Source organism: Oreochromis niloticus, linkage group LG3 (assembly GCF_001858045.2).
Source record: "Oreochromis niloticus isolate F11D_XX linkage group LG3, O_niloticus_UMD_NMBU, whole genome shotgun sequence".
NCBI classification, from domain to species: Eukaryota; Metazoa; Chordata; class Actinopteri; order Cichliformes; family Cichlidae; genus Oreochromis; species Oreochromis niloticus.
In genome coordinates, this window is record NC_031967.2 from 40387632 (window position 1) to 40410220 (window position 22589).

General features: G+C 43.5%; 3 protein-coding genes across 4 annotated transcripts in view; all 3 read right to left on the minus strand.

The window, feature by feature from the left end:
* The window catches only part of LOC109203633 (tripartite motif-containing protein 16-like), a 536611-nt gene that overhangs the window by 490631 nt on the left and 23391 nt on the right, over positions 1 to 22589 (minus strand). The window lies entirely within an intron of this gene.
* LOC109194564 (obscurin) overlaps positions 1 to 22589 on the minus strand; it is a 151841-nt gene that overhangs the window by 37247 nt on the left and 92005 nt on the right. The window lies entirely within an intron of this gene.
* Positions 1017 to 14211, minus strand: LOC102075515 (uncharacterized). 2 transcript variants are annotated; one of them, XM_019363280.2, is made up of 7 exons: positions 14194 to 14211; positions 10655 to 10706; positions 10413 to 10514; positions 3962 to 4321; positions 3276 to 3353; positions 2519 to 2604; positions 1017 to 1768 (listed from the first exon to the last, which is right to left on the minus strand). In XM_019363280.2, the coding sequence occupies exons 3-7, from the start codon at positions 10501 to 10503 to the stop codon at positions 1766 to 1768; spliced, it is 618 nt and encodes a 205-aa protein (XP_019218825.1). In that variant the 5' UTR covers positions 10504 to 10514; positions 10655 to 10706; positions 14194 to 14211; the 3' UTR covers positions 1017 to 1765. The 2 variants fall into 2 exon arrangements, with proteins under 2 accessions (XP_019218825.1, XP_019218823.1); XM_019363278.2 differs by lacking the exon at positions 1017 to 1768 and adding an exon at positions 1909 to 2345.

The window sequence follows — 22589 nt, forward strand, 5'->3', positions numbered from 1 at the left end:
CCATTCTTCCACACAAACAGTCTTGAAATCCTGTGTGGGATCATCGTCCTGCTGAAGCATCCACCCTGGTTTCATCTTCATCATCCTGGTGGATGGCAGCAGATTTTCACCCTTCCTACAGTTACATGAAGCATGCCAGTGCCCTATGGTTGCAAATTTGAAGGAATGACTTATTACCGCTCTGAGTTATAAAAAGCTCCCAAATGTTAATAAAACTATGCAGCTACTGCGGCTGACACTCCCAGCGAGGAATCCAGATTAATATCACCTGTCAAAGTTTCTTCACTCCTTCTGAAAGACTCTCTAACCGCAGGATGAAAACCAGTTGTGTTGCATTCTGGCTCCGACAGTGATGTCATCCATTAAGAGCAAATTCCTTCGCTCTTAATGGATGATCTACTTTCAAAAGAAAGTGCTTTTGAAAGTAAATGAAACAGTTACATATTTTTTGAGTTCACCTTCCACCTCTGTGAGTTTGCACTTTGGGTCCTATCTTGCTTGCACACAGCCGTCACATTATGAGATGAGCTAAGCTGTATTTAAAGTAAACAAGGGATGAAGTGGGGCATTAAATATTTATGTGCTTATTCTGAATATTAAAAACTGATAATTGTGTATAATGATAGATTTTATAAACTAATAGTTTTGGAAAGGTGTATAGTTAAGTAATCATAGATCAATGGATATCTGTATATATTAATATAAGTGGCACAGATACTGAGTCAAGTCTGTTTATATTGCTAGTGTCATGCTTCGTTTTTTAACACATTTTTGCCATAAAGCAGCTCCACTGCCTTCAGTTCGCAGAGACAGTGACTCTGCAGCTGTTGTAGCTGCTGCAATAACCTGTGTCTATTATAACATCTGTTTTAGCATCTCTGTTTGCTTTGTGGATTTATCTAAATTCTATTTAGTCGTGTTGTGTCCTACAGAAATAAACATTTAAAGATTAATTTGTCTTATTCTCATTTAATATGATGTACTAAAACAGTACAATTAACTTGAAAAAGCACAGATAAAAAGAAACATGCATTGCATCATCACTAGCTCACATGAAAAAACTTGAATAATCATCATCATCATCACATTTATATGGTTAGTTACATCTGAATATATAAACTCAAGTCACGCAATGTGAAAAAAAAAATGTTGCCCTCAGATGTGATCAGAGTGAGCCGACCCAGTGAAGCAGAGCCTGTTCCTGCCCTGTGTCCAGCATCATCGTGACTATAAACTGTACTGTATCTACAAATATTTGATATTTTGTCTTTGTACAATCTTCAACACCACCAAAAAAAAACCCCCAAAAAACAAACACACACATTTAAAAATAGCAGCACAACAAGTGATTAAAAATGTCAAAGTTATTATGCATCAAACACCTGAAGTGGTTTTGGTGGCCAAGTTCATGCAGATAAGGCAACTGGTTCCTATTTGTCATCATAATTACCTGATACTAAACTCAAACAATACAACAACTGTACAGACAGTTCACCTATTATTATCATACTGTAAACTCATGCAGGTAGATTTAACAGGATGCTGCCATCTACTGGCTGATCTACACTAATGCTATTTGTTAGAAATCAGATTTTTGACAGGTGTGATGACGTCACTGAAACATCCAGTGAGAATGTGGGTGTGAGAAGGATGGACACTTCAGCTTTGCTGTTTTTGTGCTTTTATTGACAGTAGTGATTACTACGGCTTCGGGCTTCTGTCCAGGACGCAGGCACTACTCTGACTGTCACTCTCCTGCTCCGTCTCACTGCAAGACAATAAAAAAGAGTTTCCATTCATCAGTCCAGTTCAGCACACCTGCTCTTTCCCTCCTCTCCTCCGCCCTGTGAGCTCACTGCGTCACCCCTCCTCTGCAGCAGGCCAAAGACCACACTTCCACCACAGTGGGAAAATGTGTACATTTTTTATCATGCTGTCCACCTCATCTACTCCTCCATTCAGCTTACATAGCATTATTATTTTTTAAACTCACTTAAAATAAATATAAATCACAGATTCTTTAATGTTTTGGAAATCTTGTTCAACTCAATCCAGCTGGTTTGTGTCAGAATGAGATGAAAGATATCGATATTGGACTGAAGCCCGGAATTCAACAGTTTTCTCTGTTGTATAAGTTGTTGTTTTTCCCTGCGTTGGTTCTCAGCACCAACTTGCTGAACAGCATCAAAACGGGAAACTTCAAATCTGGTTTATCATCATGATGTTATGAAGAGTTTCTATTCACAGTCTGAGATGAGATGCTAACAGTCATGAACCTGAACGAGGTCCATTTTCTGAGAACGTCTTCATCAAGAACTTCTGGTTTTGCGTGAGGAAGTCCTCCTCTGTTTAAAGTTGAAAGAAAATTTAAAAATTCACTGAATTATACTGAATATGACAAGTTTAAGAAACTTTTAAACTGTGACAGAGCAAATGACTCTGATACATACTGTTAAAATCTGTTAAATGTTCTGATATTTTTACATTTACAGCTCTTACAAGAAAATCACAGACTTACGTGTTCTCTACAATTCTGATAGAACATAAATCCCCACGTGAACACAGAGATACAGAAGAATACAGCTATGACGATTCTTCCCTGGCCTACAAAGAAAATCCACAGTTACAAAAACAGTAAAAACAGAATTCAGTTAATGATGTAAACAAGAACATTTTAAAGACAGGAAGTGGAATTAACCATTAAATAACCAGTTTTACTCTGAGAGGTGAACACCAGACTTTATTTACATGTTTCTGATGCACAGAGAATTTAATTTATCTCCACTTACAGTCTGGTGACCTCCAGCTTACATCGGGCCTTTTGCCTAATGATAGCCAGGAAAGACTCGAGCCCCCGAAACCCAGAACTGATAAAACTGATATTTGACATTTTGAATCAGAACCTCAGTATGTTTACCTGAAAGAGCTGCAGGTTTATGGGAGGATTTTACTTTGTTGTTTTCCAGATTTTCAAAGATGATCTAAGATGAAAACTGTTTGTATTGTTAGCCTGATGTTTCATTTCCCACCTTACATTACCTTTCATTAACCCAACACTACACAGACTCAGTTTCACTTCTATAGAACGAGCCTAGTCTTGGACTCCTTTTAGTCTGAGACTGAACTAAATTCATTTCTAGAAAACTGGATGGGAGTGTTTTCTGTTCTGGTAAATTAACTCAGTTCTCAGATTTGGTCCATATCTTCTGACTGTACTGTGTATAAACAATATAATGAATGACTGATTTTGTAAACTGTAAAGACTTTATTTTTACGTTTGGTCTCGTGATTCAGATTTCGTGGTTGGAGACTTCCACGTTGCTGAGATGTTTCTGTCTTCTCAGGCTTTGATTCTGAAATAAAGTAAAATAAAATATATTTTTTTAAAATGTTTGTATTAACTTAAAATTGATTTAATGTAGCAGTGAATTAAGCTGCTCTCTGCTCTGTACACAATTTTATTTCTACCAAGTGGAAACTTAAAAACTGAAATATGAAACCAACAATGAAGAACCAAAAAACAAACAAAGTGTTGTGATGACAGAAACAGTTTGTAGCTCTTCAGTGTTGGTTTCCTCACATGTCCTGATGAAGCTGCTCAGTAACAGTGTCACTGAGGTTGGACTCTGTGGATTTCTGTGGTCGACTCAGACTCTGAGGCCTCCTTCAGGGATGTTACCTGGACCAGCAGCTCCATGAAGAATTAGCCTCACGTGTGTGTAAGCCACAAAGACTCTTGTGTTAAAAAGTCCAACTTAAAGCAAAAATGATCATGTTTACAGTCTTCTACATGAACCAGTGTTGGTCTCCATGGATACTTTTACCTTCATATCATCTCTGTGGTTTGTTTCTTACACGTCTATTACTGCACTCAGCACTAATTAGCAGGTGTGTGTCTGTGTGATGCAGTTTATGGATGTCATTTTCTAACTACATCTGTATAATGAATGAATTGTCTTACCAGAGACGGTGACTCTGCAGCTGTTGTAGCCGCGGCCATAACCTGTGTCCACCTCACACAGGTACAGACCCGAGTCCTCAGTCCTGAGTCTGGACAGCTGGAGTCTGATTCGTCCTTCTCTGAGGGCGTCTTTGTCACTCTGGACTCGTCCTGAAAACTTTTCATCCTGAACCTCTGAGAACTCGACACCACCACGAAGAAAATACACAGTTGAGAATTTTTGATCAGTATTCAGGTAACAGGAGATGTCCAGTGCTGAGATGGACGTGTCTGGTTTGGTGGTGAACGTCCACTCCAGTGTGATGTCGTGGTTCTCCTCTGCCTGATAGGAGCTCTGTGTCACATCCACTACAAACGATCCTGTTGAGGAGACAGAGAGGAGCAGACACACTCACAACTTTATACAACATCATACAGTAAAACGCAGGAATAAACAAAGCATCATTTCTGTTATAATCCAAAGAGCTTCAAGGCCCCCACACCACCAGTGATGGGAATAACGGCGTTACTTTTTTCAGTAACGAGTAATGTAACTAATTACTATTCCTATCGTTACAACGCCGTTACAGTTACTAACAAGGAAACGCGGTCCGTTACTATTTTTCAACAAACAGACGGTCGAAGCTGTGTTCAGCTTACCGCATCTTATATCAGCTGCAGGAAGTAGCTGTAAGTAATCTGGACGCTACAGCTTTAAGCAGCTGCGCGCTCCCGCGGACGGTAATCACGATCACTTTTTGTCACAACACCTGGAGCTCAGGGGGCAAAACAATCGCATGAGTGCTGCTGTTTGACTGAGGAAGAATAAAGTAGTCGTGGTAAGACAATCACATGACCACTTAAAGACAAAGCAACAAGGTGATATATACCAGTTTATAAACTGTGTTGATAGGCCACGTAAAACCAGAGTCATGATAAACAATATATACGCGGCGTTTTTTCCTCAATAGTTTCGCCACGTTAGCGCTAGCAAGCGCTCTCTGCTTATGAGCAAAAAACAAAACAAAAAAAAGTTTTAGGAGTGACAGCGAGAGAAAGAGAGAGAGAGAGCAGAAAAAGAGAGAGAGCGAGTTTTGAGATGTGAGATTTGTGACGTTTAGCGTGTTTGGAGTGTGTAGTTAATGTGTTGTCTTGTGTAGTTAGTGTGTAGTGTTGTGGATAGTTTTGTGTTGTGTGTCAGAACAATGAGGCGACTGCTGTCTCCAGGTAGAAACAGCAGTGATACACCTGCTGCTGTCAGACCTGCAGGTATCAGGCTGTGATGTTCTCCTTTATAGTGGACAGAAATGATTTTTTTGGAGTGGCACAAATAATTTGTGGTGTGGTGGACCACTGGAGGGCTCCACTCACACCCAGTCCTCAGGAAGTGTTGTTGTTATGTTTTGGAGGGAAAAGAGTTCAGTTCTGTGGTGATGAGAATAAACGACGAGTGATAATCGAGAGCTCTCGTGTCGTCTGTGTTTACCTCCACATTGGTGACCCCTGACTCGAACATGCTGCAGTCCGATGGTGGCACCGACTCCGCTCTGGATGCATCAGCAGCCGCCAGCCCTCTGCCTCCGGCTGCGGCTGCATTTGCTGTGCCGCTCGAGCTGCCGGACTTTTGGCTTCACGATCCCCCGTCGTGGTTCGTGCACGTGGAGGCTCAGTTCGCCCTTCGTGGCATCTCGGCTGACGACACGAAATATCACCAGGTGGTGGCCTCTCTCGACCCGCTAGCCACCCGTCGTGCGTTGCCTCTCCTCCGGGACCCACCTGCCCGAGGGAAGTACGCCGCCCTTAAGGAGCTGCTTCTTCAGCGCTATGCCCTCTCTGACGCAGAGCGAGCCGAGAAGCTCCTCTCCCTCTCAGGCCTGGGTGGCGGTACGGCTCTCGAACTGATGGAGCGCATGCTGTCCTTTCTCGGTCCGGACGACGGGGGATTCCTGTTCGCCCACATCTTCCTCCGACAGCTGCCGGCGGCCGTGAGAGCCGGCCTCGCCAACTCTCCACTTCTGGGCACGAAGGATTATCGCTCCCTGGCTGAGGACGCGGATCGTATTCTCTTGGCTACCCGTGCTTTCCACAATCACGACCTAGTTCCAGCCTCGCCTCCTACTTCCCCGCTGACCTGCCCCGACGTGTCCGCTCCTTCGCTGGCGGCAAAGGTCGCGGCACAGCCACACCGCGGACGGGACCTCTGTTTCTACCATCAGCGTTTTGGCCCCAGAGCGCGCCGCTGTTTGCTGCCTTGTGTTTTTCCTACCCTGGGACACGGGACCTGACAGCGCGCTGTAGCGGCCGTGACCGCTGGCGACAAAGAAAAGCTGCTCTTCATAGAAGACTCATGCTCCGGGAGACGTTTCCTGGTCGACTCCGGCTCACAGAAGAGCCTCCTTCCCCCGTCCGGCGCCGACAGTTTAGCAGCGGGCTGCGGACCGCAGCTCATTGCGGCTAATGGCTCTCCCATCGCAACGTTCGGGGAAAGGTTCGTGACTGTTTGTTTTCATGGTCGGGATTTCCAATGGACCTTTGTTGTTGCTGCTAGCTCTGTTCCCATTTTGGGCGCTGATTTTCTTTGTGCTCACGGACTGCTGGTCGATGTTGCTAACAGACGCTTAATCGACGCCCAGTCTTTTTCTTCAGTACCCTGTTTCACTCGCGCCATCGAGCCCCTGAATCGGGCTAATTTGGTGACTTCTGGGAATGTTTTTCAGCGTTTGCTCTCTGAGTTCCCTTCACTGACTGTTCCTAATTTCTCAAACACGGCAACGAAGCACGGAGTTGAACATTATATTCCGACGGTCGGTCCCCCGGTGTTCGCACGCGCGCGCCGCCTCGACCCCGCGAAACTCTCCGTCGCTCGGGAAGAGTTTGCCGCCATGGAGCGCCTCGGCATTGTGCAGCGCTCAAATAGTGCCTGGGCCTCTCCGCTACACATGGTGCCCAAGTCCGACGGTCGGTGGCGGCCGTGTGGGGATTTTCGCCGTTTGAATAATGTCACGGAGAACGACCGTTACCCCATTCCCCACATACAGGATTTTTCCGCCCACCTCGCCGGCACCTCGATTTTTTCTAAAATTGACTTAGTGCGGGGGTATCACCAGGTTCCCGTGTGCGCCGAAGACGTCCCGAAAACTGCCGTTATTACCCCTTTCAGCCTGTTTGAATTTTTGCGCATGCCGTTCGGCCTGAAAGGCGCTGCCCAGACTTTTCAGCGGTTGATGGACTCTGTCTTGCGCGGGCTGCCTTTCGTCTTCGTGTACCTTGACGATATATTGGTGGCCAGCTGTTCTGAGAGTCAGCACGCGTCACATTTGCGTCAGGTTTTCCAGCGCTTGGCGGCACACGGCCTGATCGTCAACCCGTCCAAGTGCCAGTTCGGCTTGCCGGTTCTGGATTTCTTGGGCCACCGCATTTCCGCTGACGGTGTGGCTCCGTTGCCGGACAAGGTCCGGGCCGTTTCGGCTTTTCCGCATCCCGCGTCCGTTAAAGCACTGCAGGAGTTCTTGGGGATGATCAATTTCTACAACCGCTTTCTCCCCAGAGCCGCGCACCTGCTGCAGCCTCTCTATGCTGCCTTGAAGGGTAAAACTGCTAAGGACCCGATTGATTGGCTCCCTGAACGCATCCAGGCGTTTTCTGATGCCAAGGTCGCGCTGGCAAACGCCGCCCTGCTTGCCCACCCGTTTCCATCGGCGGAGATCGCGTTGACCACCGATGCGTCGGACGTGGCGGTGGGCGCAGTTTTGGAGCAGCGGGTCTCCGGTGTCTGGCAACCGCTTGCCTTTTTCAGTCGCACGCTTAGGGACAGTGAGCGCAAATATAGCGTTTTTGACAGGGAGTTGCTGGCCCTGCACCTTGCGACCCGGCATTTTCGTTTTTTTCTCGAGGGTCGGAGTTTCACCGCGTATGTTGATCATAAACCCTTGACATTCGCGATGTCCAAGGTCTCTGACCCGTGGAGCGGGCGCCAGCAGCGCCAGCTGGCAGCCATTTCCGAGTTCACAACTGACATTCAGCACGTGGCTGGTAAGTCCAACTGCGTGGCCGACTGTCTATCCCGCGCGCTGGTTTCTCCCGTTTATGTTGGCATAGACTTTGACGCTATGGCCGCTGATCAACGGGCGGACCCGGACGTCCTTGCCCTTCGGTCTGAGCAAACGGGCCTTGTACTGGAGGACAGACCCGTGTGGAACGGCGGGCCTAGCCTGCTTTGTGACGTTTCCACCGGCCAACCACGCCCTGTAGTTCCACTTTCATGGCGTCGTCGCGTTTTCGACTCCGTACACGCCCTCTCTCATCCAGGCGTCCGGGCCTCGGTCAAGCTGGTCAGCTCTAGGTTCGTTTGGCCGGGCCTTCGTAAATCGGTGAAAGAATGGGCAGCGGCGTGCATCTCATGCCAACGCGCTAAGATCCATAGGCACACACAGGCGCCCCTCGAATCCTTCCGCGTTCCAGGGAGGTGTTTTGATCATGTACATGTGGATCTGGTTGGTCCCCTGCCGCAGTCACAAGGTTTCACGCACCTTTTGACTGTGGTGGACTGCACAACCCGTTGGCCTGAGGCAGTGCCCCTGGCATCCACTACAGCTGCAGCAGTGGCCAGGGCATTTTTGTCAACGTGGGTTTCGCGTTTCGGTCCCCCCACCGACATCACCTCAGACAGGGGCCCCCAGTTTGTTTCCGAGCTTTGGTCTGCCATGGCTGACGGCCTGGGTGTCAAGGTCCACCGAACCACTGCGTACCACCCACAGGCCAACGTGCGAGCATTTCCACCGGTCGCTTAAGGCTGCGTTCCGTGCTTCTCTCACAGATGGCGACTGGGTTGACCGCCTCCCATGGGTTTTACTGGGGTTGCGCTGCGCGGTTAAAGAAGACCTCGGGGTTTCCCCGGCTGAACTTGTCCTCGGTCAGCCCCTCCGGGTCCCCGGGGAATTCTTGCCCGAGAGCCCACCCCCGTGCTTCGCTCCCTCTGTGCTGTCTCTCCGTCCCCCAAGAGACTCGTTTTCTCTTCCTGGCCCAGTGCACCATTGTCTGCCCGACACCTTTGTTCCGAGGTCGTTGGACTCTTCGCAGTTTGTTTTCGTCAGGCATGACGCTCATAGGCCTCCGCTGCGTCCACTGTATGACGGCCCCTTTAGGGTTATTCAACCGGGCCGGAAGCATTTCCTTTTGGACTTTGGGGGTCGTCAGGAGACTGTTTCTATTGACAGGCTTAAGCCGGCACATGTGCTGCAGGATGATCAGTTGGTGCCGGCTCAGGCCCCCGCCGTGGCCGCCCGCCTTCCACTGGACTGGACAACCCTGCTTCTTCCTCTGGGAGCACCCCCCACCTGGCAGGGCCCGAGCTATCTTCAGCTTCTCCTGGCCGCCCATGCCAGCCTGGTCCTCAGGCACGTTTCCCTCAGCCAGCTCTCCACCTCCCCGGTTCAGCCGTTCTGGACATTTGATTAAGGCAAGGGTTCTGGACTAGGGGATGACCCTACTGGGTGTTCGGGGGGGCATGTGTGGTGGACCACTGGAGGGCTCCACTCACACCCAGTCCTCAGGAAGTGTTGTTGTTATGTTTTGGAGGGAAAAGAGTTCAGTTCTGTGGTGATGAGAATAAACGATGAGTGATAATCGAGAGCTCTCGTGTCGTCTGTGTTTACCTCCACAGTGGCATCTTATTGAAGAACAGCTGATTGTTCTGTAAATAGTTTGAAATGGTTATTTAAAAAAAGGGTAAAAGGTAAATGGATGCAAATAAATGTGTTGTTTGCAAAACTTGTGCATAGGATTTTAAAATTGACAATTTATATTTGCATTTGAAGTTATGAAATATGATTCATTAAACATGTTTGTGGTTGTTACAGTAAAAATATAACTTTTTCTACTCTGATTTTATGGTTTTTGTCTGATTTTAGATCAATTCTGGTTATACAATATGACAAAATGAGAACATAACTGTAAATTCAGGGACGTGAGGTTGTGCTAAAAAGGATGATACCAAACAAGGCAAAGCAAATAGTTTTTAAAGGTAAAATGTGGAGAGAAAATCAAAAGTAGTTAAAAAATGGCCAATTATACCCTGGACCCCAGAGGGTTAAACGTTTTTTGTTTATTTTTAAGTAACGCAATAGTTACTTTTCCAAGTAATTAATTACTTTTAGAATATTGTAACTCAGTTACTAACTAAGTTACTTTTTTGAAGAAGTAACTAGTAACTATAATTGAATTACTTTTTCAAAGTAACTTGCCCAACACTGCACACCACAGTCTGTCATATTCATTCATTCATTCATAACTCCATAATCTGGTCCTGGTTGTTTTGGTTCCTCCTAAAGATACTAGAAGTTTCCAACAATCATGATGTAAAGAATCACATTTTCTTGACTAATTTGTTTACACAAAACAACAAAAGTAAACAGTACAAAATGTGTCTGCTCTGATCATAGATGAATTTAAATGCTCAGCAGTTTTTGCTCACCTCTGCAGAGGACGAGTGTTAGAAGCAGCACAGCAGCAGAGAAGGCCGAGGGTCTGTGTGTGAAGATCACACTGATCTCCTGAAGAGCCATCACTCATTACTCTGAAAATCAACAAGCAAAACAAGCTTCCTGTTACTCTCTGCATCTCACAGGAAGCAGCCTAGCAGTCTAATATAACATCATGTGTTTTATTCTAAATGTTTCTGTTTCTGATCCTTTAACAACATTAAATCAATCTTACCTCAAAGAAATATTTTAGTGACCATTGGAAACAAGTGCTGCTTTCTGAAAAACTTTCAAGTACAAACAAACAAAAGAGAGAATCTCCTTTAGGATTTCAAGTTCAGAGCTTCTCTGTGATGTGTTTCTTCATCTATCAATATAACATCATGTGTTTTATTCTAAATGTTACTGTTTCTGATCCTTTAACAACTTAAAAGAAATCTTAGCTCAAGGTTCTCTGTGGCGTGTTTCTTCATCTGTCTACTCTGAGCAACATCTCCAGATCCTGTACTGTTAATCAATGAGTTCCTTCACTCTGTAACAATAACAGGAAAACAGGTTCAGTCCCAGTGAAGTCATATTTAAGAAGCTGTTTCAGTGTTGAGCAATTATGCATTTTTAAAAATAGTTACTATGAAAAGAGAACTTTAGATCGTCACTGATTAAATAACAGAGTAATGATTTTAGATATATTCTGGTCAGGCTTATACTGGGACAAAAAAATCAGCCTGGAAGCTTTGGTCAAAGCAGGTCACCATGATCAGTCTAAATAAATAAATAAATAATATATCTAATTATTAATAACCAACTGGAACTGCCTCTGCTTTCAATGAGAAGTGATGCCATCCTCACTATAACCCATCACTAACATGCTGTAAAAAGAAAAGCAACTGATTTTTTTTTTTTAAATTTGAATGATAAATAATATTTTTTTTGGTTTTTCCTTTTTGCCTTCCTGTGACACAAAAAGACCCCACACCAATAGATGCTATGAGACAGTGTGTGTTTGTTTAGCCTGTATTATTAATAAATATATGTCAAGAGATGTATTCTAAGACACTTCTTCAGCTTCTAATCAGAGAGGAGAAACACACAGTTTTTACTTGCAGCAAGGGCGGTGACAGAGCACTCACACGGAAGTGAGCGCTCTGAGACTCGCCCCGTGCCACTGCCCTGGTCTTTATTTATACATCATTGGGTGCGTGTGTGTGTGTGTGTGTGTGTGTGTGTGTGTGTGTATGTGTGTGTGGGGGGGGTCAGAGTGTGTCCCCATAAACGACTTCCCTAAACCTGCTGGTCTGGAAGTCCAACAGTTCATCTAAACAAAAAGCACTTAGCCTAAAACAGACATAGATACGTTTATCCTATCATAAAACAATAAGAGAAGGTACCACCTCTCCCATGCTCCCAGGATGTGGGTTTGAATGCCAGAACACTCTGGAATGCACACAAAGCCTTTGCAGCCTACTAAAGATCACACATCCTATCACTACACAATCGATTATACACCTCTAAGCATATATGGAAAGTTGTATCATTAAAAGATTATACTGACTACTAAGTACACTTTTCCATTGACAATATAAAATCCAGAAAGCTACACAACATGGGGTGGTTCATTTACAAACACAAAACTAACTTTGCTTTCACTGTTTTTTGTTAGAAAAAATCAAATGTTGCTTAAATTTGCACAAAATGTCAGAAATCTGTCATGAACTAAAATTCAAACCTACTTTTTTCATGAGTTGTTCGGTTAACCCTCTGAAGTCCAAAATGTTATTGGCCATTTTGACTACTTTTGATTTTACATTCGTATTTTACTTTGTGGCAGTTTGTGATATGGGCAATATGTGCCGTTGCCTGGGGCGGCATCATGGGCATCTGCAAAAAAGTTGCTTGCCCCGATGCTGCCCCGACATCATGCCAGCACATTTTTGTGATTGCATGGGCACCGGCTAGTTTTGCGGTGAGTAATGTGCTGAGAGGAGAGGAGCAGGGCGGCGGGGGATTCTCTGGCTGGCTGGAGCAGCATCTAATAACCATCTCACAAAATAAAACAAAATAAAAACAAACCAACAAACACAAAAGCACCTTACATCATGATACTGACTTTTTTTCTAAATTCTTTCACACACATATACGCGAGAGGCCTCAGTGAACCTGCTGCTGCTGCTGTTCTGAAGTCTCACACAGAACCTGTCGAAAGGGAAGGGGCAGGCTGCTTCCAAATAAAGCACATTTCATTCATAATATCGTCAGTCCAAGCCCATTATGTATTCATTATTTTTTCCTGGGTTGTGTGAAATCCCAGAAAAAAGTATACAAACCGAATCTGTGCACTAAGGTGTAGGTCTGTTGGGTTATGTTGTGGTGATTCTCGGGTTGGGGAACGGGTGTTCATACTGTAGTGCAAAATTAAAACCAATGGAAGATGGACAAGAAAAGTTCAAAGCCATCAGGGATAAACCTGCAGGCCTGACAGGAGGTGTTTCACTGCACCTGTTTTCCACCTGGATGCAGCGTTTACATTGTAGTCTGCCTTTGTGACATTCACTAGTACCCTCACTGACACACAAAACAAAACAACGAATACCTACCCACTAACCACACAAGACAACACAACACAGAAAGTATACACTCCACCCTAAATGTCTCTCTTTCTCACTCGGTCGCTCTATCTTGCTGCCGTCACTCCCTAAACTTTCCCCTCTTCCTAAACAACCAAATCACACATGTTACCTTGTTTTCATCGGTTGACTGTATATGGTGTTAAATAGGTCTATACTACTGTACTTTAATGTCGGTCATAAAGGTGGTAATTCAAGAGCCATATATTTTATGAGGTGGTACTCATTATGAAAAGTTCGAGAAGCACTGCACTATGCAATATATTCAATTTTAGAATTTATATTCAGTGTTAACTGTAGCTAAGCTCAACGTGGTAATGCACTTTAAGCTAATGCTAATCTTATATTAATAAACTACACTGTCATATGTAAAAAGGTGGCACTAAATCCGCCACTGTGCAGAACAAACCTGATGACTTGTTGATGAATGTAACCATCATCGTCTTAACTAAAAAAGCTAAAAAAAAATCGTGTAACTGATGATGTCATAATTCAGCACAGACAGGTCCATACTCAGTTAAATCTTAGAATTATGTTTCATAAATTCAGCAAACGTGCTTCATCTTCTGTTGTTTCAGAAAGCTGGGCTCCTGAGTTTGTGTCAATGAGTCATTTTTTAAAGTAGCTGTCATGACAGAAAGAAAAAAAACCCTTGCTGCTGCAGTCAGCTGTGTTTTATCTCTATGTGGCAAATATAATAAAGAAAAGTGTTTGATGGTGGATCATTAAACACTCACCAAGAACATTGATCAGCTCATACACCACTAAACACCAGCATCCAAAATAATTAGGTTACACTTCTTTTTCTAAAGACGCATCAGATACGATGTTCACTTGTTTGAGTGATGATCGTGAGATTAGTCAGCAGGGTTAGAGTTATGTTATGATCTTTTATTTTGAAATTAAAATTCTCCATAGCAGTGTAAGTTAAGCACATTTCTGAAACTGAAAGCTCAGCGGTTCTTTTAAGTCACCTCAATGAGAAAATGTCCTGCAGGTCTCTGCATGATTCCAAGAACAGTTCTTTATAAACATAAATATAGATTTTTCTCACACTTTGCTGCTGCATTTGGAGCTTTGAGGGACTTTTTTCATGAGTTGTTGGGCTAACCCTCTGTCACCCCCCCAAACAAATAAAAAGAAGTCTTACCACGGATAAAGATCCCATATTCTGACACAGTGATCCAAACTGTTGTTGTCAAAGTGAAATGTGTCACTGGAGCTGAGCAGGTAACAAACTGAAACAAGGATTAACGAGTCACTGCAGTCACTGATCTATTTATCAGGTAAACACTGAGCATGAGGGACGCAGGAATGGCTGACCTTGATTGCATCACAGCAAACACATTAATGTTTCTTCACCTTCGCAACCACACTAACACAACTTTAATGTATCATGATTTTGCAGTATTTTATATATTGTATTCTATTTTTGTCATTCTCCAGGTCTGACTTGCCATTTCTGTCTTTCTGTCCTCCTCAAGCTCTTCCTCTCTCCCTTCACTATCTGTGTGTCTTTCTCTGTGTGTGTGTGTGTGTGTGGGGGGGGGGTGTGTGTGTGTGTGTGTGTGTGTGTGTGTCTTTGTGTGTGCACATTCTGGTGTTCTCGTCTTTGTGCAGCATCAGGAATTTGAGGACTTTGAGCTTCAGTTTCTGGGCTGCACGTTCCTGCCTTTGATGATCTCGTTAAGAGCCAATATTCAGGAGAGTATATAAGTTGTAGTCAGCGCTGGGTTGTTGTATAACAAACAGACAGTCTTGTTATGTCACAATTACTTACCTGTGTTCTCCTATGGAGTGGAGATGGAGAGAGCTCAGAGATTCTTTGTAAAGGAGGAACTGTGGATGGAGTGTTTTTGTACGTGGAGCATCGCACTGAGAGCTGGGATTACACTGCTGTGAACGTCAAATTTTTAGAACAGTTGTTTTTGCACCGGTTTCACAGTAAATAATTCACTGTCTCTGCTAAGGAAGTCCTGCAATTGAGTCCTGCTTTTCTGCAAAGTGGCAAAACCCTATGGTGCACTTATCTGATGCTTTTTTATATTACAATATATTTTAGTATTTCTTACCATTATGCGGTGGTCACGGTTGTGCCAGATAAATGAGCTTATAATAGATTATACTTACATTGTAAAGTGACTGAAGCCAGATAAACGACACCAACACAAAGTCATCTTAAACATCACACCACTGCAACAAGAATGCACTGATGTTTGCATAGCTGACATTATTATCATTGCTGTCAGCTCACAGACACATACTCAGTAGCACATGTTCATTATGCAACACTACTTGACTCTCAGTGTCTCAGTATTTCTGACCAGAGCTCATCAACTGGCACAACAGTCTCAGTCATGGTGGACATTGTTAGCGTCACTCAATACCACGCAAATGGGTACAATTCACATTACAAATGAACAATAAGTGTTATAACACTGTAACTCTACACATGAACACCAGCATGAACCATGAGCCTAATGCTCTCTGCCCTTCAGCACTACAAGATTTTCCTCTGAAAGTAGAAAAAGTGAGCTCTCTGGCTCTAATTGACTGAGTGCAGAACAAAGCTGATGAGTCTAAACCTCAAAATCAACCAAACACCTCCAAAATTAGTTTATACTTACTTTTTTAAAAAAAGAAGCATTAGATAAAATGTTCAGCTATTTAGGTGGTCATCTTTACCGAAGATTTGATTGGTCAGTAAGGTTAGGTTATGACCTTTGATTTTGAAGCTTACTTAATACTAAAAGTACATGTCATGGTCTGTGTGTAGGCAAGCAGGAAAAAAGGACCCAAGCGCAGGACTCGTGGAGGCAGAAGTGAACTCTAAAGAACCACAGCTTTATTGCTGGCAAAGTACAAAACTCAAAATGGCACATGAATGGAACAACACAGGCAGGAACGGTGGTACGACCTGACAACGAGCACTGAAGGACACACACTATAAATACAGAGGCAAACACACGGGGAACAAGGACCAGATGGGGGAACACAGCTGATACAAATTAACTGACCGGACCAGGTGGACGCAAAAGAGGAAACATCAACATAAGACAGACCTTCAAAGTAAAAGAGGAAATTCATCGACAAAACTCAGAGGCACCAAACCAAACTCATATTAAGCACTAAAGAATAACAAACCACAAAAATAATACACAAAACATTGGGTCACAGACAGTTCAGAGCTTCAAGTCAAGTCTTGCTCCAAGAACAGTTCTTTACTAACATAGATGCAGGTTCTTCTCTGTTGAGTTCTCTGACAAAAAAAATAAAAAATAAAAATATAAAAACAAACAAACAATAAAAAGAAGACTTAGCACAGATGAAGACCCCAGACTCAGACACAGTGATCCAAACTGTCGATGTGAAAGTGAAATGAGTCACTGGAGCCAAACAATTAACAAATTGAGACAAGGATTAATGTGTCACTCCAAACCAGAAACTCTTGTCTGATCAGTTTCTAAAGGTCATTGCTGCACATTTAATGGTGTATTCATCAGAAAACACTGAGCACTACTGTTACATCCTGTGAGGCTGTGGGAGTGTGGTGGAGTTTGTAAAAACCTGCAAGGACAGGTGGCAACGGGCTGCTTTGTTAGCAAAAGAGGCTCTCTGTGTATCCCAGGCAAACATGAAAAGACGATTTGATCAAAAAGCAGTGGAAAGACAGTTTCAGCCTGGGGACAAAGTTCTTGTGTTGTTGCCCGTGCCTAATTCTGCCCTCATGGCTCGTTTCTCAGGCCCCTATGTGATAGTGAAAAAAGTGTCTGACACCAACTATATTCTCAACACCCCAGAACGCAGGAGGAAAACTCGCCTATGCCATGTTAACATGCTGAAACCATACCATACCAGAGACACCAGCATGACAGAACCATCAGACACCGCTGGGACGGCTGTCCCCAGTCCAGTCCCTGTTACCCTGCTAAGTGTAGAAGTTAAGGGTGATGATGATCTGGGTACCCTTTCTGAGGGACAGCAATGTGGGCGGTTGTCAAATTCTGTTTTTTAGCTAAGGCCGAGACCCACCTGTCTCATCTTCCTCCGTCCCAGTGTAAAGATGTACTTGGCTTGTTGCACTCCTACCCATCTCTCTTTAGTGATGTACCCTCCCGTACTAATGTTTGTGAGCATGACATTGATGTTGGTGACGCAGCCCCAATCAAGCAGCATGCATACCGTTGCCCCATCGCCAAACGTGAGGTGATGAAAAAGGAAGTTGAGTACTTAGTAGAAAACGGCTTGGCACAACCTAGTTGTAGTCCCTGGAGCTCCCCATGTCTACTGACGCCTAAGTCTGATGGCATACCCCGTTTCTGCACAGATTATCGGAAAGTAAACGCTGTAACGGTCTCTGACTCGTTTCCGCTTCCTCGTATGGAAGACTGCATCGACAGCATAGGCCCTGCCAAATTCATCACCAAACTCGATCTCCTTAAAGGCTACTGGCAGGTGCCTCTCACTTCCAGAGCCTCAGATATTTCTGCATTTGTCACCCCTGACCACTTCATGCAATACACAGTAATGGCCTTTGGCATGAAAAATGCCCCAGCTACCTTTCAGCGTTTGATGCAGTTGGTGTTGGGAGATGTGCCCCAGTGCAATGTGTAGATACACATGATGTAGATGATGTAGTGCTATACACAGACACATGGGCAGATCATATGTCCCTGCTGAGGACAGTGTTTCAGCGGCTAGCCGAGGCCTCGTTGACCCTCAATCTCGCTAAGTGTGAGTTTGGTAAGGCAACAGTCACTTACCTAGGTAAGCAGGTGGGGTTTGGACAGGTCCACCCGGTGGAGGCGAAGATTACTGCAATCCTGGACTACCCCAGTCCAACCACCAGACGGGAACTAAGGCGGTTCCTAGGTATGACTGGATACTACCGGTGTTTCTGTAAAAACTTTTCTGTGGTCGTGACTCCACTAACCAAACTGTGTAGCCCAAAGGTGCCTTTTGAATGGTCAGCTGAGTGCCAGCATGCCTTTGAGTCGGCAAAATCCCTCCTGTGCAGCACCCCTCTCTTGGCGGCTCCTAACTTCTCTCGACCCTTTGAGCTAGAGGTCGATGCCAGTGCTACCGGAGCCGGGGCAGTTCTACTGCAGGATGATGAGGAGGGTGTGTGCCATCCGGTCTGTTACTTCTCTGCGAAGTTCAAACACCATCAGCTGAACTACTCTACCATAGAGAAGGAAGCCTTAGCTCTGCTTCTAGCTCTGCAGCATTTCGCAGTGTATGTGGGCTCTAGCGCTTCCCCGGTGACCGTGTTCACAGATCACAATCCCCTCGTTTTTCTGAACCGGATGTACAACCACAACCAGCGACTGATGCGCTGGGCACTCCTGGCCCAGGATTATAATCTGGTGATCAAACACAAGAAAGGTACTGACAATATAGTGGCTGATGCACTCTCACGCAGCTCACAATAAGATGTTGTTGTTGTTGCGGTAGAGCTTTAATGTAAGGGGGGGGGAATGTTACATCCTGTGAGGCTGTGGGAGTGTGTGGGTGGGGTGTTTGCCTGTTCTCCCCGCCTCCTCCTCTCTTGCCACTCCTACCCCCTCTGTCTCTCTCTCACTCTCCTCTCTCCCCAGGACACAGCTGCTCTTGATTGGCCTCGTTTGCCACCTGACCCAAGTCAGCAATCACCTCTGAGGCTATTTAAGCTGGGGATGAGCAGTGAGCAGGGTGGTTTTTCCCTCAGTGGCTCTACATGGTTTTTGTGCTAGGTTTTGGACAGACAGCCTCCTTCTAAATAGTGAGTAGACGGGCTTGTGGGCCCTGAGAGTGTCTCCCCGTGGTGAGGAGTAAAAGTTGGAAGTGTGGGAAGTGCCTCCCTTCTTTGGTTAGTAGATTTCTTGTCTTTTGTTGCTGCGAGTGTTTCCTTTGTTCTTTTGGCATTAAAGGTAAAACGGCGTTGCCGGCTCTTTAAGTTAATGTTGTTTGTAACAGAACTATATTATTTGTAATAAAACTATATTATTATAGAACAACTCTGTGTGTTTTCCTTTTCATTCTGTTTCCGGACCCATTTGTTACTGGTCCCCTCACTTGCACGCCTAGACCCCTTCGGAGGGGACGTAACAACTACAAACACAGGGACAGCTTCACAAAGAGGAGCTCAAACTGGTTTCAGCAGAAAAGCATTAAAACTTAGATATGATGATTCTTGCTGGTGTGCTTTGTAAGGTCAACATTTATAAAGTAGGGTACCAAGATTTAAAATATATAAAAAGACCCCTTTGACCTCTGACTTTCCCTAAGGTCAACAGATCAACCTGTAAGTCAAAGTAATGATAAATCTTGTCTCGGTCATTATTCATGCGTTCACTACAGAATTATGATAGAAGAAAAAGACAATCACTGATTATGATACACATGATGTCCAAAATGATGAATGTACTGACATACTGTCACACACTGAAGAGCAACCAGAGACTAGAAGAGACTCAAACTCAGGAAACAACTATTTATTTACAATAACAGAAACATCTGTTTATTAATTAATCAGTAGTCTGATTCAGCTGAAAGACAAACTTCAGCTCTCAGACTGAAGTTATTTGTTGGTGAGTGGGTCCTCATCCTCAGTATATTATGAACACACTGTTACCATAAAACAATCTAGAGCACAAAATATAAACAATCAAAGTGCTGATGTGTGAGAAGGTGGAAGCAGATGTTAGTTCAGGAGAGCGCTGCCCTCTACTGGCTGATCTGTAGTAATGCTGCTCTCGTCCTTCCTTCTTCTCCCACATTTATACTGTGAGCAGCTCTGACTGACAACATGCTGTCACACTGAAAACTTCACATCTGCTTCTTCCTCCTCAACAATTCATCTTTACAGTCTGATCTGCAGCTTCAAGGACGTCTCTGCTCCTGACTGTGTGCTGCTTTCATTCACAGTTAGACCTTCTTCTTCTTCCTGCAGTTATCACAGAGTGACACTAGGGGGCACTAAATGTGACTGCAGGTGTTAGTTGGTGCTGAAAGTGCTGATTTGTTTGCGCTGTAACAGTTTATCAAACTTGCTTGTTAAGTTCGTGCTGATCAGTGTTGTATCATCAGTAATCACTGATCAGTAATCAGGAACTAATTACTGACTACTTCCCCCAAAAAGTAATCCTGTTACTTTACTGATTACTCTTTTTCAAAAGTAATTAGTTACTTAGTTACTTTTTAAAAACATGATTTACAACCTAAATATGTGATAAAGGAATAGATCTTTCGGCCCAATTCTACTTTCTGCCTAATCCATCATACAAAAATCTAATCAAATGGAAAAGTCTCTTTTTGAATTTTGTTTTTATTAGTTTTAATATTTTAACTTTATGCATCAAACAAATATTAAATTGTATGCAACATTCTCTGACTGGAAGAAATTAGTTTCACATTTAAATCTATTTTTTGCTCATTCCAGCACATAAAATAATTTTTTTTGTGTGTGTGTGTGTTTACACTCAGTCTTTCAAATAGATGGAAGTGAAACACAGCAGAAAATAAATAAAATCAAAGACTCAGCGGTCCTGTTGCTCTATTTTCACCTGTATAGCAGGAGTAGGGCAGGTTTTAGTAACACAGTAACACAGTGTGCTTATGGGAAAGTAACGGTAATCTAATGACCTTTTTTGCAATAGTAATACCTTACTTTATTCGTTACTTGAAAAAAATAATCGGATTACAGTAACGCGTTACTGCCCATCTCTGATGCTGATACAGTTTATTTTTACAACTAACATGTAGTTTAATTGTGGATCATCAGCGGTGATTCTGACCTCTGAAAGGTCATAAATGTGAGTGTAGACAGACAGGATGACAGCAGTGCTGTTGCAGAGCTTTCTACAGATTATTAGAGCAGCAGCACAATAATTAGTTCATATGTATTTGTATGTATTTAAGCTTGAGCCAGTCAAGGAAAACAAAAACAACTTTAACGTGTGTGACTGGTGCACAGTGGCTGTGGATTCATGCTCAGAGTTAGGTCACATCAAGTGTAGCAGAGATTCATATGAATTTTAACTGGTGATCCTGAGATCCATTGACTGAACTCCACTTTTGTACCAACGACATAGTGTCTAACATAAAGACAGTATAAACAGTGTACTGTCAGTATAAAGGATGGAAATGAGCCAGGACAACTCATGAAATATCTGCTTACGTCTGGTTGAATTAAGTTGTGTAAATCCACAAAGAGCAGCAGGTCAGCTGATCACAGCCTGTACATGACGAAAATCTACTGAAGCTGTCAGCAGTAATTATTGTGAGTTCTGATTCGTTTGCCAACACTGAGCCAATACAACCAATTTTAGGGTTCCCACACCTGCTGAATCCACTTTAAGATAGGTCAGTATGTAGCACTTGCGTAGGTTTATATACAGTACCAATGAATAATAACCAAGGTAATGTGTAATTTGGGCTAGTATCAGAAGATTAAGAATGACTCTTAGAGCTCTGGTACATGAACGGCAGAAAAAACAGACAAACACAGTTGTGTAGCTTAAAAGTACTTAAGTGATGCTAAGAATTTTAAAAGAATTTTTAAATAACATGGAATTAAAACAGGTTTTCACAAAGGCTTCAAGTATAAGTATATGCTGAATCCACTTTAAACCCTGACTGTAATCATTTTCCTGTTTAGAGGCAAAATCACCGTCTACAATGTAGACAACAGAAACATGTCTGAACTGGTACTTTTTCACTTTTACTTGAGTAAAGAAGTTAAGTCAGTACTTCAACTTTTACTAAAGCAGTGGTTCTCAAACTTTTCACAATGAGTACCACCTCATAAAATATATGGCTCTTGAAGTACCCTTATGACCGTCATTAAAGTACAGTAGTAGAGGCCTATTTAACACCACATACAGTTTACATGAGACAATTTCATTTCTTATATGAACGTCATTTATTTGAACTGTCATAAACAGGATGTGACGAGTGATAATAATAACATCTGTACTGCATAAAAACATTCACAACAGGGGGGATTATCCGGTCTTTAAGTGATGACCTGATGACACCTGCTTCCAAACTACTCTGCATTTATTAAGGCGGTTGTGTTTCTAACATGTTTTAATGCTTTGTACAGTGGCTTGCAAAAGTATTCGGCCCACTTGAACTTTTCCACATTTTGTCACATTACAGTCACAAACATGAATCAATTTTATTGGAATTCCAGGTGAAAGACCAATACAAAGTGGTGTACACGTGAGAAGTGGAACGAAAATCATACATGATTCCAAACATTTTTTACAAATACATAACTGAAAAGTGGGGTGTGCGTAATTATTCAGCCCCCTGAGTCAATACTTTGTAGAACCACCTTTTGCTGCAATTACAGCTGCCAGTCGTTTAGGGTATGTCTCTACCAGCTTTGCACATCTAGAGACTGAAATTCTTGCCCATTCTTCTTTGCAAAACAGCTCCAGCTCAGTCAGATTAGATGGACAGCAGATGGCTCTTTTATATGCGCCATAACGCGCCATGCAATGTGCGTAATGGGGCAGGACTACTCTTCAGAAAAACTTTGGAATTACTTGTAACCACAAA

Excerpts from the sequence above, each read along its gene's own strand:
- LOC102075515 (XM_019363278.2), bottom strand. The coding sequence starts at position 10,503 with ATGGCTCTTCAGGAGATCAGTGTGATCTTCACACACAGACCCTCGGCC. Across the intron at positions 4,322-10,412 it reads AACACTCGTCCTCTGCAGAG|GATCGTTTGTAGTGGATGTG; the intron begins GTGAGCAAAAAC and ends TCTCCTCAACAG. Across the intron at positions 2,346-2,518 it reads ATCAGAATTGTAGAGAACAC|AGGAGGACTTCCTCACGCAA; the intron begins GTAAGTCTGTGA and ends AACTTTAAACAG.